Genomic DNA, 13,637 nt, shown 5'->3' on the forward strand with positions numbered 1-13,637 from the left:
AATTTTCTCACTACTAAATTAGTAGCACATTTATAAACTTTATTTAAAGTAAATAGCTTGTTTTGCACAAGTTGTTTTACCTAAAAAATGCAAGCCTGTTATAGCTGCTTGAAATATTTGCAAAACCCTGATACAATGTCTAAAATATATATGTAGTGTTTTTAAAAAGACTAAACTAAAATAAAACTTTAAATTCAATACTCAATTTATTTTTTAGAAAGATTGTCTTTAAACTTAAACAAGATAATTAATACTTTAAACATCAACAAAACCTACGTTTTATTCAAGCTTAGAATGATATATTAAAAAACTTAATTTAAAAAAAACTTTGTTCAGAAAAATGGTTGTAAAGATAATTTAACTTCTAAAAAAACTTGTAACTAATTCTTACTTAAATACTTTAAGTTGCATCTAAACAATGCAATATTTATTCTATATTTATATATTAGGTAGTTACATAAGTTTTGTATAAGTTCTAAATAGTTAGACAATATAAATTAGTACGCACTTGTTTATAACTTGAAGCAACTAAGCTTGTAACAACAGCTTTCTATGTTTAGAAAGAACGCATGTAATTAAACTCCCTAAAGAAAAATATTTTTTGTTTAAATTGAAGTAAAAAATAGACTATCTAACATCGTTACAACAAAAAGGTTATTACACTTCGATAATCAGACCCCAAGCTTTCGAAAGACTAAAACCCGGTTTTCGTTTTTTGTATGATCAGTTCATTATCTTGATTTGTCTTACGGCATTTGTAAGTCTACTGCAGGCTTAGGCTCTCCTTAGCATTTAGCAAGTCTTTCCTTTGAAAAAAAAAACAAGAGTATTACAATTATAAAAATAGGTGACAAAAGTAGCTTAACAACACCTTAAAATATCCGTAAGCAAACATATGAATAAGATAAAATTCATAAAATAAGAAAAAACCTTTCAAGTTTCAAAGGTTTCGTTATTGATTTGACGTATTTTGAGTATGATTAATAAAATTAAGCAGTTAAACTCATTTCACTTTTACAAGCTTCCGTGTTAAATATAGTTTTTATACAGCTGCTATAAATTTAAAAACTGTTATTCCATAAACTTAGGAAAAATAAACTGATGAACGAGCTCCACAAAAAAAAATATTTTTCTAGAGTTAATACGCTAAAATTTAGTTTTTTCATTACTCTAAAAACTAAACTAACAGAAGCTCAGAAATTTATTGCAGCAGATGATTCATTCTTTAATTTGTTCTTATGGTCTTAAAGAATTACTAAACATTTTTAAGTTGATTTACTTGATAAATGCAGTTGTTGATTAAATGTTGTCATTTTTTTTTAGTGAGGTTAAATGCTGACGAAGACTATGTGTTTAATTATTTACAAACAAAGATTTATACACATTTTAAAACTTTTTATAGAACTGATATCTTGTATTTAAAGTTTTTAAAATAATTTATTTATCAAAACTTTCTACTATGTATGTTAATTTTTATTTTGTTTTATCGTAACTAAAAAGCAACTTAAGATTAATCTAGACTAGTTTGATGTGCTTTTATAGAATTTTCAAGTCATGTTTTTTATTGATAAATTGTTGTGTAGGAAAAAAAAATAGTTAAAAAACAAGTTAAAACTTTATTTTTGTCGTAATTAGACAGAAACTGTAATTATTAAAGGTGATTATCGACTTTCCCTTAAATTTCAAAACGTAAAACCAATATGACGTAATTTCCTTAACTCACATAAAGTGAACATTTTTACGCAACTTGCTCAAAACTTGCATAGTTTTTAAAGCTTTTATTCAAAAAAATATCTTTTGTTTTAAAAGTTTTAACTTTTGTTTTGATTTTGGTTAAAAGTTAATATAACTCAAATGAAATAAAGTAATTTTAAATTATTTGTTTTTAGACTATTGACTTTTAAATACTTATGAAGCTTTTAAAATAAAAGTTTTTAAGTTTTAGTGAATAATTTTCTACTTTAGTTAAGTTTCAGTTTCAAATTAAAGAGGTTGGTTAACAATATATACTTAGTGAAATGTTAAAAAGGAGGTTTATAAAAAAGTTTTGTTTAATAAATATTTATTTTTGAGTATAGTTTATACTAGATAAATAGTATTTATAACTTCATTTAAATTATAAAAACCTATGAATATTGTTTTTGAACTAGAACAAAAACAATTTAGTTTAAAAGTGTTGAGTAAAGTAGCTGTTTATTTATGTTTTTTGTTTTATCAGTATAAAATAATAAAAAAAGCATAGAACAACAAGTTTTTCTGAAATGTTGTACAAAATGTATGAAAATACTTCATATAAAATTTAATACTATTTTTTTGTATGTAGATGTTGTTATATAAGTTTTCAATGATCTGCTTTTCTTCATCTTAAAATTTCGGAAGTAGACCAATAAGCAAACAAGTTAAACAAATAGTAGCATGTGTTCAATAGTAACTAGTTATTTGGTATACAGATAACTAAAACAACACTGCTTTAGTTTTATTGAGCTGAAAACAAAACTGAACATGATTTTAGTTAAGATTTATATGCTGTTTTGTTTAGAACAAACACGGTTTTTATTCGTCTTGAAAATTCTGAGCTTGTTTTGTCAACAACTTTTATGCTAATTAAATGTCATAATTTTAATGAAAGCAGTTGAAAACTTTTCGAATTGCGTTTCAAGAAGTATACAAAATATGTTATGATAAATCAGTATAAACTAAAATCTATTAAAAGTAAATGTTATTGTCATCAAAAAAAATCTTCAAACACTAAAGTTTATGTTTTACAGAATTATAATATAAGTACATAAGAATAAAAACAGTTCTAAAGATGAGTGGAGTAAGTTTGCAACAGTTTTTTTTTAAAGTCGTAAAACAAAAATTTGAAACAAATATTTTCTTGATAATTTGTATAATTGGTATTGTCAGTGAAACATTTGTAATTAATAAAAAATTTTTGACCTAAACTAATTTTAAGAAGCTTAACTCATTTACATACTATGTCAGTATTGTTGTTTTGTATAACTGATTTTTATCTAAATAAAGTTGAATATTTACTGTTGCATGTGCTTAATAAATAATTTATGTTAGATTTTTTGACACTATTATTTAAACTACACAAATAATTTGTTAATTAGATTAGTTAATGTTTACAATACTTCAGAACCAATTTGTTAAAAACAATTTTTTTTTCGAGTTTTGTGCCCTTTAATATCTAAATATGTCTAAATAGTTTTTTATCTACTTAATGTATATTAGAATACTATATTGCTTAATACTGTAAATATTACTATATTGTTTTTACTATAAAAAAATTGTTTAAGTTAATACAAACTTAATAACAAATTCTAGCAAAAATTCTTGAGAATCCAGTACGATAGGAAACTCAAATGTTTGCAAAACAAAATGTAAAAATAGGATCTTATTCAAAAATAGTCAATTTTATTATTTTATGTTAATTACAGCAGTGAAGGTTTAAAATCATTTTAAGGTTTTATAGTTTATATAAAAAACTAGCTCATCTCATTTATTTCTATTTAAACGTATACACAGCGACCACAATGGATGATCGAACTCGAAGAAAGGAAAAAGTCGAAATTGACTGAAAACAAAACTGCTCCCAGAGACCAGGGGCGCCCCCAAGCGAACAAACCCTCTCACCTCCACTCGAAACCCGCCAACTTCAGGCCTTCGAACGTGCGACCCTTGAGCCCCAAGCCCCCTCTCAGCCCAAATCTTCCGCACAGCCCGAAACCAATTTCAAAAGAGCCGGAAGCAAAACAGCCACATTGGCGGAAGAACACGTGGGAAAAACCCCAACCCGAGACTCCGAAAGAAGAACCGCCAAACAACTACTTGACCAAAAACCCGCCAAATATGAAAAGCGCGCCAAAAGCTCGATCAAATTCCTCGTGGCTTCATAACGCTAGCCCGAAATCGGCCACTTTGCCGAAATCACCCAACAAGAGCATCGCCCCGCCCCAAAGGCCCCCGAAAACCGCGTCCGTTGCCACGCCGCCACCAACGCGACCCGCGAAAACCAATCAAGCGAGAGGTTCGTTCCAAACGAACGAGAAACCAATGATGCGGAACTCGTCGCTTCATTCGCAGAGGTTCGGAACGAAAGAAGTGCAGCCCGCTCCTGAGATGCCAAGTTAGTTTTTATGAGAAAATATTTTCGCTACTTTATACAGCAGTTACCACAATTACCGAAACTTAAAGCCAAATACTTTTTTTTTAGCTTTGTGAGAAATTTTTAACAAGCCGGCTGTATTTAGGAATACTATAAAACCTCATAAAACTTAAAATGTAAATTTTATACTGAAACAAAGCTTTTTATTTTTACCATTAGTTTTGTGCAACAAACTGTTTTTTAACGCATGCAGCAGTTACGTTAGTTGTCTTTAAGCACCATACTTAGTTTTGTTTTGTTTATTTAATTTAAAAGTTTGGAAACGAGTCTGTTCAAAAATCATTTAAAAGCTACTCAGCAAATAAGACTTTTATAAAAAATTTATATTTTAACATTTATGTTGTGTATGTATTACAAGCTGAACTTTTTATGATTGCACAAGAAACTTTATTTGCATGTTGTACTTTTTAGTTTAATTTAAATATAAAAAGTATAATTTTTGCTTTTACTTTTACAAAACACTTTGTTTATTCTTAAATTAATGTAATGAAGTTTGAATAGTTCAAGTTAAAGTTAAAAGTTGAAGTATATCAAAGAAAAAAAAAACAGACCTGTTTAGCCACACATACATACATAAATTCATTTGACTGAAAAAATTTATGTCTAGGTACAATTGAATTGGATCACATTGGCCAAATTTACAATGTGTTGTAATTAAATAATTTAAACTTTGTTCGACATATTTAATCGAAACTTAATTCACGTATTGATTTGTTCTTATTTTTATTTTACATTACAAATAAAATAATTGAAATATGTTTGTTTCGAAAACTAAAATAAAAAGAAGACATTGATTTAATGTTAATCAATGATGAAAATCAAGTGACAAAAAATCTTGAATTAGTAAAAAATTTGAAAAAGTAAAAAAATTAGTAAAAAAATTATAATTTATATAATGACATTGTATAAATAATAACTCAAAAAAAAACATTCATTAATTATATCAGGCAAACTTGTAATTTATACTAATCGTCATCAATAAGAAATTATAAATTCCGTTCTTCATCATAATTCATCGTTTTACTGGCATCAAACTCCATCGTCACTCTAACAAAAACAAATTAAAAAATAGAACTTCAAATTGAGAATAACTTCGACCTGCCGCCGCCTCCCGAGGAGTTTATGACGTCACAAAACGTTGGGCGGGAAAAGTTCTCTCATAGCAGGATGAGAGAAAACAGTTTCAGCAACAAAACTTATGGTGGGTTGGAGCCTCCGACCCCTCCGGTGAGAAACCGCTCCATTAGCCCGCTGCCCGAAGCCACTATGACGTCACAAAACGAAAATGAAGAGATTTATGACGACACAGAAGTGGATCAGGAGATTTATGACGACGCGGAAACCGAGGAGCTGTACGACGACACCGAAATGACGTCACAGGTTTACGATGACGTTGAAAATCAAGCAGCTGAAGTTGTTACGTCACAATCAAAAAGAAAGTCGACTATATGCATGGCCGAACTGATGCGAAAACACGAAGAAAGGAATTCTGCAGTGGATAAACTGCATACAAGGAAGCTACATGGAATATATGAAAGTATTTAAATGTTTTTGATGCTTGTTAATCAATGAAAAACTGTGATTTTGTTTATCATAGAAATTCAGTTCTAATTGGTATTTGTAATTATGAAATTGTGAAAAAATTAAAATTCGACTGGAAATAGTGAAAGTGTTTAATGTTTGTTGATTCTTATTAATCAAATTATAAGCATTTGTGATTCTGTTTTTAAGTTGTTTTACATCTTACAAATCTAATTCAAGTGTAAAAAGTATGAAAACATTGAAAGTGTATTATGATTTTTTATCAGATCTGTACAGTGTATTTTGTATATTTTTTTATATTGTACAACATTTTTTAATATTTTATTAAAATAAAATCATTACCATAAAGCAGAAAAGTATTGATGAAATAGCAAAATAGTGATTTAGCAATAGAAATTAATCAATTTGAAAATTTATCATTGACGTGGACAGTCTGTTGCTGTAAAGTTTATCAAATGTATCGTCGTAGTTTTTGGTTGAACTACCGTAGTTATTTATGAACCGGCGTAGTTATTTATCGACTATTTTTCCTTCAATGATTAAATTTAAGTAAAAGAAAAATTTGAAGTTTTGTACAGACTTTTTATAAAAATACTACTGTTCACTTTTTGATTTTATTACAAGAGCATGATACTCATTTTAGAAAGTAATTACTTTTTCTGTAATTATTTTTTTTAATTAGCATGTTGTTTGAAAAGCAATAGGCACACTTGAAATCTAATTTACTGCGTCAAAACATAGGAACCTAGTAAAAACCTTTTTAAAGAAAAACAAACAACTAAACCACATAAATAACATTCTCATTGCACGATACAGATTTTCACAAGCTCACCAATAAATGTTACTTTATTTCAAAGTTTAAAAGAGAAGCGCAGTTTTGCATGCAAACATTAAAAGAATAGAAAAGGTTTAAAATTTGTTAGACATTTCAAACAAACAGTGTCATGGCGTTGCATGAAGCCAAACTAATGCTGCATCATAAAATGTTCTGTATTTTGTACTTTATTGTCACAATAAAGTTCTGTCGCTGCAGCAAATTTTCAAAGTATCTTGCACGAGTCGTAATTTGAATTGGCACTAAGTTTATTAAGTTCTCATAAACCTAATATTTTATAAAAGAAAAGGAAATTCCGAAACTTCCAAAAAAACCCCAAAAGTACCGACCCAAGGCGATGACGATGCAGCGTCAGAATATGACGTCACAAAACAACTTTGAACAACCGCCGCCAAACCTCCCGAAGAGAAACTCTACTCCATTTATGACTACACAAAACGATACTATTACGTCACAAATTCAAAACAATCTGGAGCAGCCGCCGACTCTGCCAAAGAGAAACTCTTCTCCGTTTTTGACGTCGAAAAACGAAGTTATGACGTCACAATTAAACGAGCGGTCGCCCATGCTACCCGAAAGAAACTTGCCTTTCTCCACATTGCAAAAGACAATGACGTCACAATTTGACGATAAACCACCCTCCCTGCCGCAGAGAAACTCCACATCAAATGCGAAACCAGATTTAAGTTTTATTACGTCACACGATCCGGAATTATTTTACGACGAGGCGATGTGCAATGATGACGTCATTGATGACAATATTATGACGTCAGAGGAAATCTACGACGAAGCGGACATGACGACGTACCCAGCCGAAAAGACCAGGAAGTCCCCTGACGTTTTAGGGAAATCCCCTAGTATGGGGATGGCAGAAATGTTGAAGGCACAGCTTCAGGAGAACAAGAGACGATTGAGCCAGAAAAACCTCGAAGTTGAAAATAAAAAAGCTGGAATGCCGAAGAAGAACCGCCATAAAAGTAGTGTTGTTTATTTTCTGTTTTTTTTTAAAGTGTTTTCTTTATGAATTGTAAAAATTTTATTTTAGTTGTTTTTCAAAACCAGCACCAAAAGTTTGGTACGAGCTGAGTATTTACTTTAAGTTAATCCATAATAGACTTTCTGTGATAAGAAAAAAAAAATTGCCTTTTTAAATCTAATAACTTAAGCAACATCTTTCGGTGATTTTTGATTTCGGTGATAATTTTTTTTATTAAATAACTTGTTGTTTATTTAAAACTGCTAAATTTTACTAACAAGCACACACTTCAGGCACACCAAACAGGTTGTATCTTCCTCAAGACATCAGTTCGAGACCAAAACCTGAAAAACCAATAAAACCACCGATAATCAAAGGTACACAAATAATAAGTTTATTAATAGTTGTAGGTATACTAGTTTGTGTTAAGTTTTTTTGAACTGTTAGAATAATATTATTAACATTTCACTAATGAATTAATAAAATTATAAATGATTTGTCTTTTTCTATCTAGTCGACACAATTGAGAAGTCAGCTAAAAAAAGTTTAAAACTTTAATGAATTTTGTACTAATGTAACATAATTTCGGTAAAAAGCTTCCTGAAACTGCATTATAGTTAAATGATTATCAAAAAACTTAAAGTGTTAAGCTGAAACTTTAAAGTAGCACAAACGAGCAAAATCGTTTCATGAGTCATACTACGTTGTCATTAAAAAAAAACACAGTGAATTTATAAAGTTGTAGCAAGTATTATTGAAAACTCAGTTACAAAATTAAAAGTTGGTTTCTAAATAGATTCACATACAATTAGCTAGAATTTTATACAAAGAATTACCAAACAATTAATATTATCAGGTAGAAGTTTGAATAAAATTTACCAAATAATAAATATTTATTATCAGGTAGAAGTTTGCATAAGAAATTACCAAGTGTACCTCCCCCACCACCTTCTAAAAAGAATCAACAAGGTTTGAGAATTATTTATTTTGTAAAAAATAAAAACAAAAATACAATTGTAATGTACACCCAGTTTTCTAACTTTTCTTTATCGTGTAAAAGTTTAAACATTTTATACACTGCTAAACATGGTCAAAAAAAAAACAGTCTAAAGAAATATAGAGTTATAATTTTTCACTATAACATTTTTTTCTAAGTTAAGTTAAAACTCAATATGTACTATTAGATAACCATAAACATATTTGAATTTTTTACAGTACCTTCTTTGCCACAAAGGCCGGAAAACAATACTTCTAATCTTCCGTCTTTGCCATCCCGACCATTTGGTAAGAACAAAGGACTGTCAGGTACGTTGTTTTACTGAGGGTGTAGAAAAAATAATTAAATACAAAGTAAACTTTTTAGTGTTTCGAAATTATAATTGAATAAACTGGAAAACATATACGTCGCTATACTCCAATGAAATATGTTTTTGAACTTTAACACAAAACTAACTTTCAGGTATGAACGTTCCGCAACAAGCTCAAGAAGAAATGATGTTTGTTGTTTTGTTGTTACGTCATAACTAGTTTCTATGCTTGTGTTAAACTTAGGATCTTGACTTACTTTAGATTATCTTTGCAGTTGAGTTATACAACTAGTTTGCTGTAGAGTTGACCTGTCTTATACCTATATGTTGAGATAAAGTAATTTTTTGACTTAAAACACATAGTTTAATTACTTTATATTTTAAAGATGAGTAAGGCTAATTTTGATAAAACAGTATCCTAAAAAATCAATAATACTTTCAACAAATGTTATTATAATCAACTTTGTTGATTATTGGTATGTATAAACTGCAAAACAGATAGCTTTTTTCTCAAGAACCTTTGCTGCTAAGGCCTTCTTAGGGTCAGGTGTTTGTAAGTTCAAGTTTAGTGGCTTAATTTACAAGTGAGAAAGAGAGGCGTGGTGCAAAAACGTCTCTACTTCATCCTTATCAATTGTTAACAGTCCTTTTAAAATTAACACATCATATCACCTATAAAAATAACTTCTCATAATGACGTCGTCTTACAATTATGACGTCACAGAGAGACGTGGGACGACGAAGAGGAAGTTTCCCAGCAACAGTTTCCTCCCAGGATACCGTCGCAACCACCGAGGGTTCCATCACAACCATCAAGGGTACCAAATCAACCTCCCATGCGACCAACGAGAGCTCCGTCCATTCCCAACCGAGCGCCTTCAAGTGAGTGAAACTTTTGAGAACTATTTCAGTTTAAAGTTAGTTTGCAAAATTTCTATAAAAATAGCAATTGCCCAGCTGTTTAGTATTTAAACTTTATATTTAAGTTTTACTTTGGATATGTTTTCAAAAATTACCTAGATAGAGTTTATGGTATTTTATACCTTTTTATATCTAATTTTACACAAACTAAGAAAATAGTACCACCACTTAAAAATTTTAAATACTTCAATGCATTTGTTGCAACTGTGATTAAAAGTTGTTAAAATTAACTTTTGCATCAATAAAATCATCAAAATTTCTTACTTTTAACTTAATAACTCATTTTTTAACTATGTATGTATATAAGTCAAAGTATACAATTTCTTAAATAGAAATTTGAAAAATTTAACTTTACTTAACCGTTTCAAATATTCACACACGTATAAACTGAGTTTATCGTACCCTTTTAAATTAGGTATAGTCTTAGTGGAGTAGTAGTAAACAGTAAAAATGTTATTGATTTTAAAGTATTGAATACTTAAGAAAATATTTTAAATTTGGTCGTTTTAAAATATTTATAAAATATTTTACAGTGCCAAAAAGACCGTCTCCACCTTCTGTTAGGTCAGTTTAACAAGTTTTCATAAATTTTGTAAAATTTATTTCTATTGATAATAAAAAAGAAACTTACTTAATTAGATAAACCGTAAAACTTTATGGTTAAAATTTATAAACAAAAACAGTGTCGCAGATGATGAACTCTACTTGGACACAATCGAGGTGGTTTGTTTAAGTATTTAGAATATTGTAAATAGAAACAATTTAAAATAAAAACAAACAAATTGTATAGGGTGAGGAGCCCGAGGACACCTATGAAACGTTCAACCAGGCTGAGTTTGTTTTTCGTTTGTTTGGTGTACATGAAACATAGAGAGTTTGTTAATAACTATTTTTACTTTCGTTAAAAGTGTTATGAGAACTTGCAAGTTGTGCAAAAAGAAACCCTTCAAGTTTAAGAAGTAAACGTAACTTGATATAAACTAATTTGTCTGGTTTTACTAAGTTTACTGTAGTTTTATTCGAGTAATAACATAATTACTTTTTAAAGTTTCGGATCGAACAACACGCAAGCACCGGAGCTGTCCAAGAAAGAGAAAGACATCAGGAAAAAGTTTAAGGTAATTTGAAAAAAAAAGTTTAACAGAATGTTTTAATGTTATAAGGAATAAAATTTTAAGTTTTATAAACTAAACTTGTATGATGATTTCACAATAAAATTTGTTTGAAATTTAATATAAAAACTAGATTAAACTACTAAATTAAATAAATAATAAAACTATGGTAGTGCTAAGCACTCTTGTAAAGTACTTTAAATTTAGCTGGCTTTAAAGTTTTAAACTAGCTTTAAGGAAACTTGTAAGTAACAAAAATGTTACAAGGAAATAAAAAATTTATAAAAAAGACAATCTAAGGCAAACAACATTGTTACGTTTTGCAAAAATTGGGAATAATAATCCATCCAACTATTACAGACTACTAGATTATAAAACTACCTTTCCATTAATATTTAATTTAATTAAAAAAAAGTAACTTTTACATTTCAAGCTACAACAATACGGATTGATAATACCGATGCAGTCAGGAATAGTATTGGAAGACGACAGGGGATCCTTCATAACTAAAACAGATCTGAAAGTGGTATCAGGAGAAACCGTTGACATTATCAGGATGACCGAATGCCCCAGGGGAAAGTAAGATAGTTTGTATTTGTCGTAAATAGACGTAAAATTAACTTAACTCAAATAAGTTATTGTTATTAACTTAATTTACACATATGTATTGAACTTTGCCCGTATAACTTTCAGTATATTTATATTTTTCTAAATTATAAATCAAACTAACCTTTTTAATTACTTCTTACTGACAGACTGTTTTAAGAGGATCTTAAATACTTAAATAAATGTTAAATCGAATTAAAAGTTAAAAATTTTGATAAAAATTATCAACACAAAGCTTTTAGACTAGTTTAATCGGCTTACCTAATAAGTTTATGAATTAAAAAAAACGAAATATAACTTAGTTGTTTAAAGTAATTTTCAAACAAGCAAAAGTGATACTTATTACAGATGGCTGGTGAGAAACATGCAAGGAACAAGTGAGAAACTTTGTGTAAAATAAATGGTCAAAAAGTATTAGTAAAACTTAAAGTTCCAAAGCTTTCAAGAGCGTAGTACATATTATAGTTTAAACTAAATTTTAGCTTAAAAAGAAATAAGTTAACTTCGAAAATCCTGTTTGGAACTTAGGATGACTTTCAAAAAAAAATTTAAACTTGTTTATGCATATATTAACCTATTAAGTTGAATTAATTTATTTTGTTTATGTAAGTAAAAAAGTTTTTATATAGTTATAAAAAATACAGTTGGATATGTTGAATCTTCCAATATTCAGATAGACAATAATTCTCTTCAAGATGTTTCTAATAGTTTTTCGCCAAAGTTAGTGTTAAACTTTGTAGTTTAAATCACTACTACTTTATACTTAACACCAAGAAAAATACTTTAAAAATATAAGAGTGTACTATTATAATACAAAACATAATAATGTTTATTGTCCTGATGTGTCATTGATTTTCGTGAACTAAGATTTTTTTTGCGTTCAGCATATTTTTACTTACCAAAGAAACGAAACTGTTTGATATAAACCATTAAATTTTTCTCCATTAGTGGGAGCACTTTACCAAGAGGTTACCCGGAAGAATCCGAAGAACTTTATTTGGACGCATCTACTGGTTTGTTTATTATATAAACAAAATTAGAAACTTTGGTATTAAATTTAGTTTAGTTAAAAAACTTATTATTAATAAAAGTGTCCAAAATTAAATCTTAAAAAAAATATCGTATTAGCTAGTTAAGTCAGTTACTAATCTTCTATGGTTGAATTTAAGTATTAGAGTTTAGGAAACGTAATCTAAACGTAATAAAACTGTAATCTAAAGCTTTGTTAATTCTAACTAAATTATCTTAATAAAAACTACCAAAGCTTTTATTTAAAGTACTAAAGTTTCTCTTTGTAACCAGTAGAGATTTTATAGTAAGATGAAATCACTAAGTACATGAACATTATTTTTGCTTTTTAAATACCATTCAAAAATCATTAAGTTTAAAAAAAGCAACTGAACTAAACACAATTTTTAAAATAAAACTTTATAAAAATCAAATGGGTGTATTGAATAATCTTGGTGTAAAAGTAGATAAATAAAATATATCAATCAACCTTTTTACAAATGTAAATTAGCAGCAAAATGTTTTATTAAAACTGTTGTCTGTTTATAAAAGAATAACAACATTTGATTTTTATTCTGCAGCGATACCGGAGCCAGAGGACCTTTATGAAGAATTTTAAGTTGATATTTGATGGAAAACAAATAGTTTGTTGTCGTTATCTTAATAAACCGCTTAATATTGTTTTGTGACGTACTATTTTAAATTTCTTTTTTATGCATGTACTTTTACGTTATATTAAAAAAAGGTTGTAGTCGTATAACTACGTTTGCTTATTGTGTAAATTTAATAAACTATACGGTTTATCTTTTAAAATTAAAAGATAAATAGTAGACCATTAGCTAAACTTAGCAGTTTTGAAAAATATCGTTACAACTTTTGTATAATTAAATTGTTAAAACATTATAGATTCAAAAGAAGCATAAATTTGTACAAGAAATTCATATACAGACCATTAGAATTTTACTTTTTCTTAAAAACTGACAGATAAAAAACTAAATTGTTATTTGTTTTATGCTGATCAATTAACTTAAAACGAATAGATATAACAAAAAAATTAAAAAGAATTAATTGTGTTTACTTTCTCCATTCAAAATGAGAAAACTTGACTGTTATAAATGAAGCAAAAATTCTTTTTAGCTGCCAATAAACTTAAAACAAA

At 28.3% G+C, this 13,637-nt stretch overlaps 1 protein-coding gene across 4 annotated transcripts; it reads left to right on the top strand.

Moving 5' to 3' along the window:
- Positions 1-1,888: 1,888 nt before the first annotated feature.
- On the top strand, positions 1,889-13,367 carry LOC145831361 (uncharacterized). 4 transcript variants are annotated; one of them, XM_082938599.1, is made up of 18 exons: positions 1,889-1,991; positions 3,532-4,132; positions 5,244-5,708; positions 6,833-7,525; positions 7,818-7,901; positions 8,428-8,493; positions 8,740-8,829; positions 8,984-9,020; positions 9,556-9,713; positions 10,286-10,316; positions 10,436-10,475; positions 10,543-10,586; positions 10,801-10,870; positions 11,298-11,443; positions 11,819-11,847; positions 12,115-12,190; positions 12,419-12,483; positions 13,060-13,367. In XM_082938599.1, exons 2-18 carry the CDS (start codon positions 3,544-3,546, stop codon positions 13,095-13,097), a joined length of 2,721 nt encoding a protein of 906 aa, XP_082794725.1. In that variant the 5' UTR covers positions 1,889-1,991; positions 3,532-3,543; the 3' UTR covers positions 13,098-13,367. The 4 variants fall into 4 exon arrangements, with proteins under 4 accessions (XP_082794725.1, XP_082794723.1, XP_082794724.1 ...); XM_082938597.1 differs by lacking the exon at positions 1,889-1,991 and adding an exon at positions 2,768-2,818; XM_082938598.1 differs by lacking the exon at positions 1,889-1,991 and adding an exon at positions 2,768-2,818 and having other exon boundaries at positions 10,436-10,472.
- The last annotated feature ends 270 nt before the right edge of the window (positions 13,368-13,637 follow it).

This window comes from Thalia democratica, chromosome 3 (assembly GCF_965202585.1).
Source record: "Thalia democratica chromosome 3, ktThaDemo2.hap1.1, whole genome shotgun sequence".
NCBI classification, from domain to species: Eukaryota; Metazoa; Chordata; class Thaliacea; order Salpida; family Salpidae; genus Thalia; species Thalia democratica.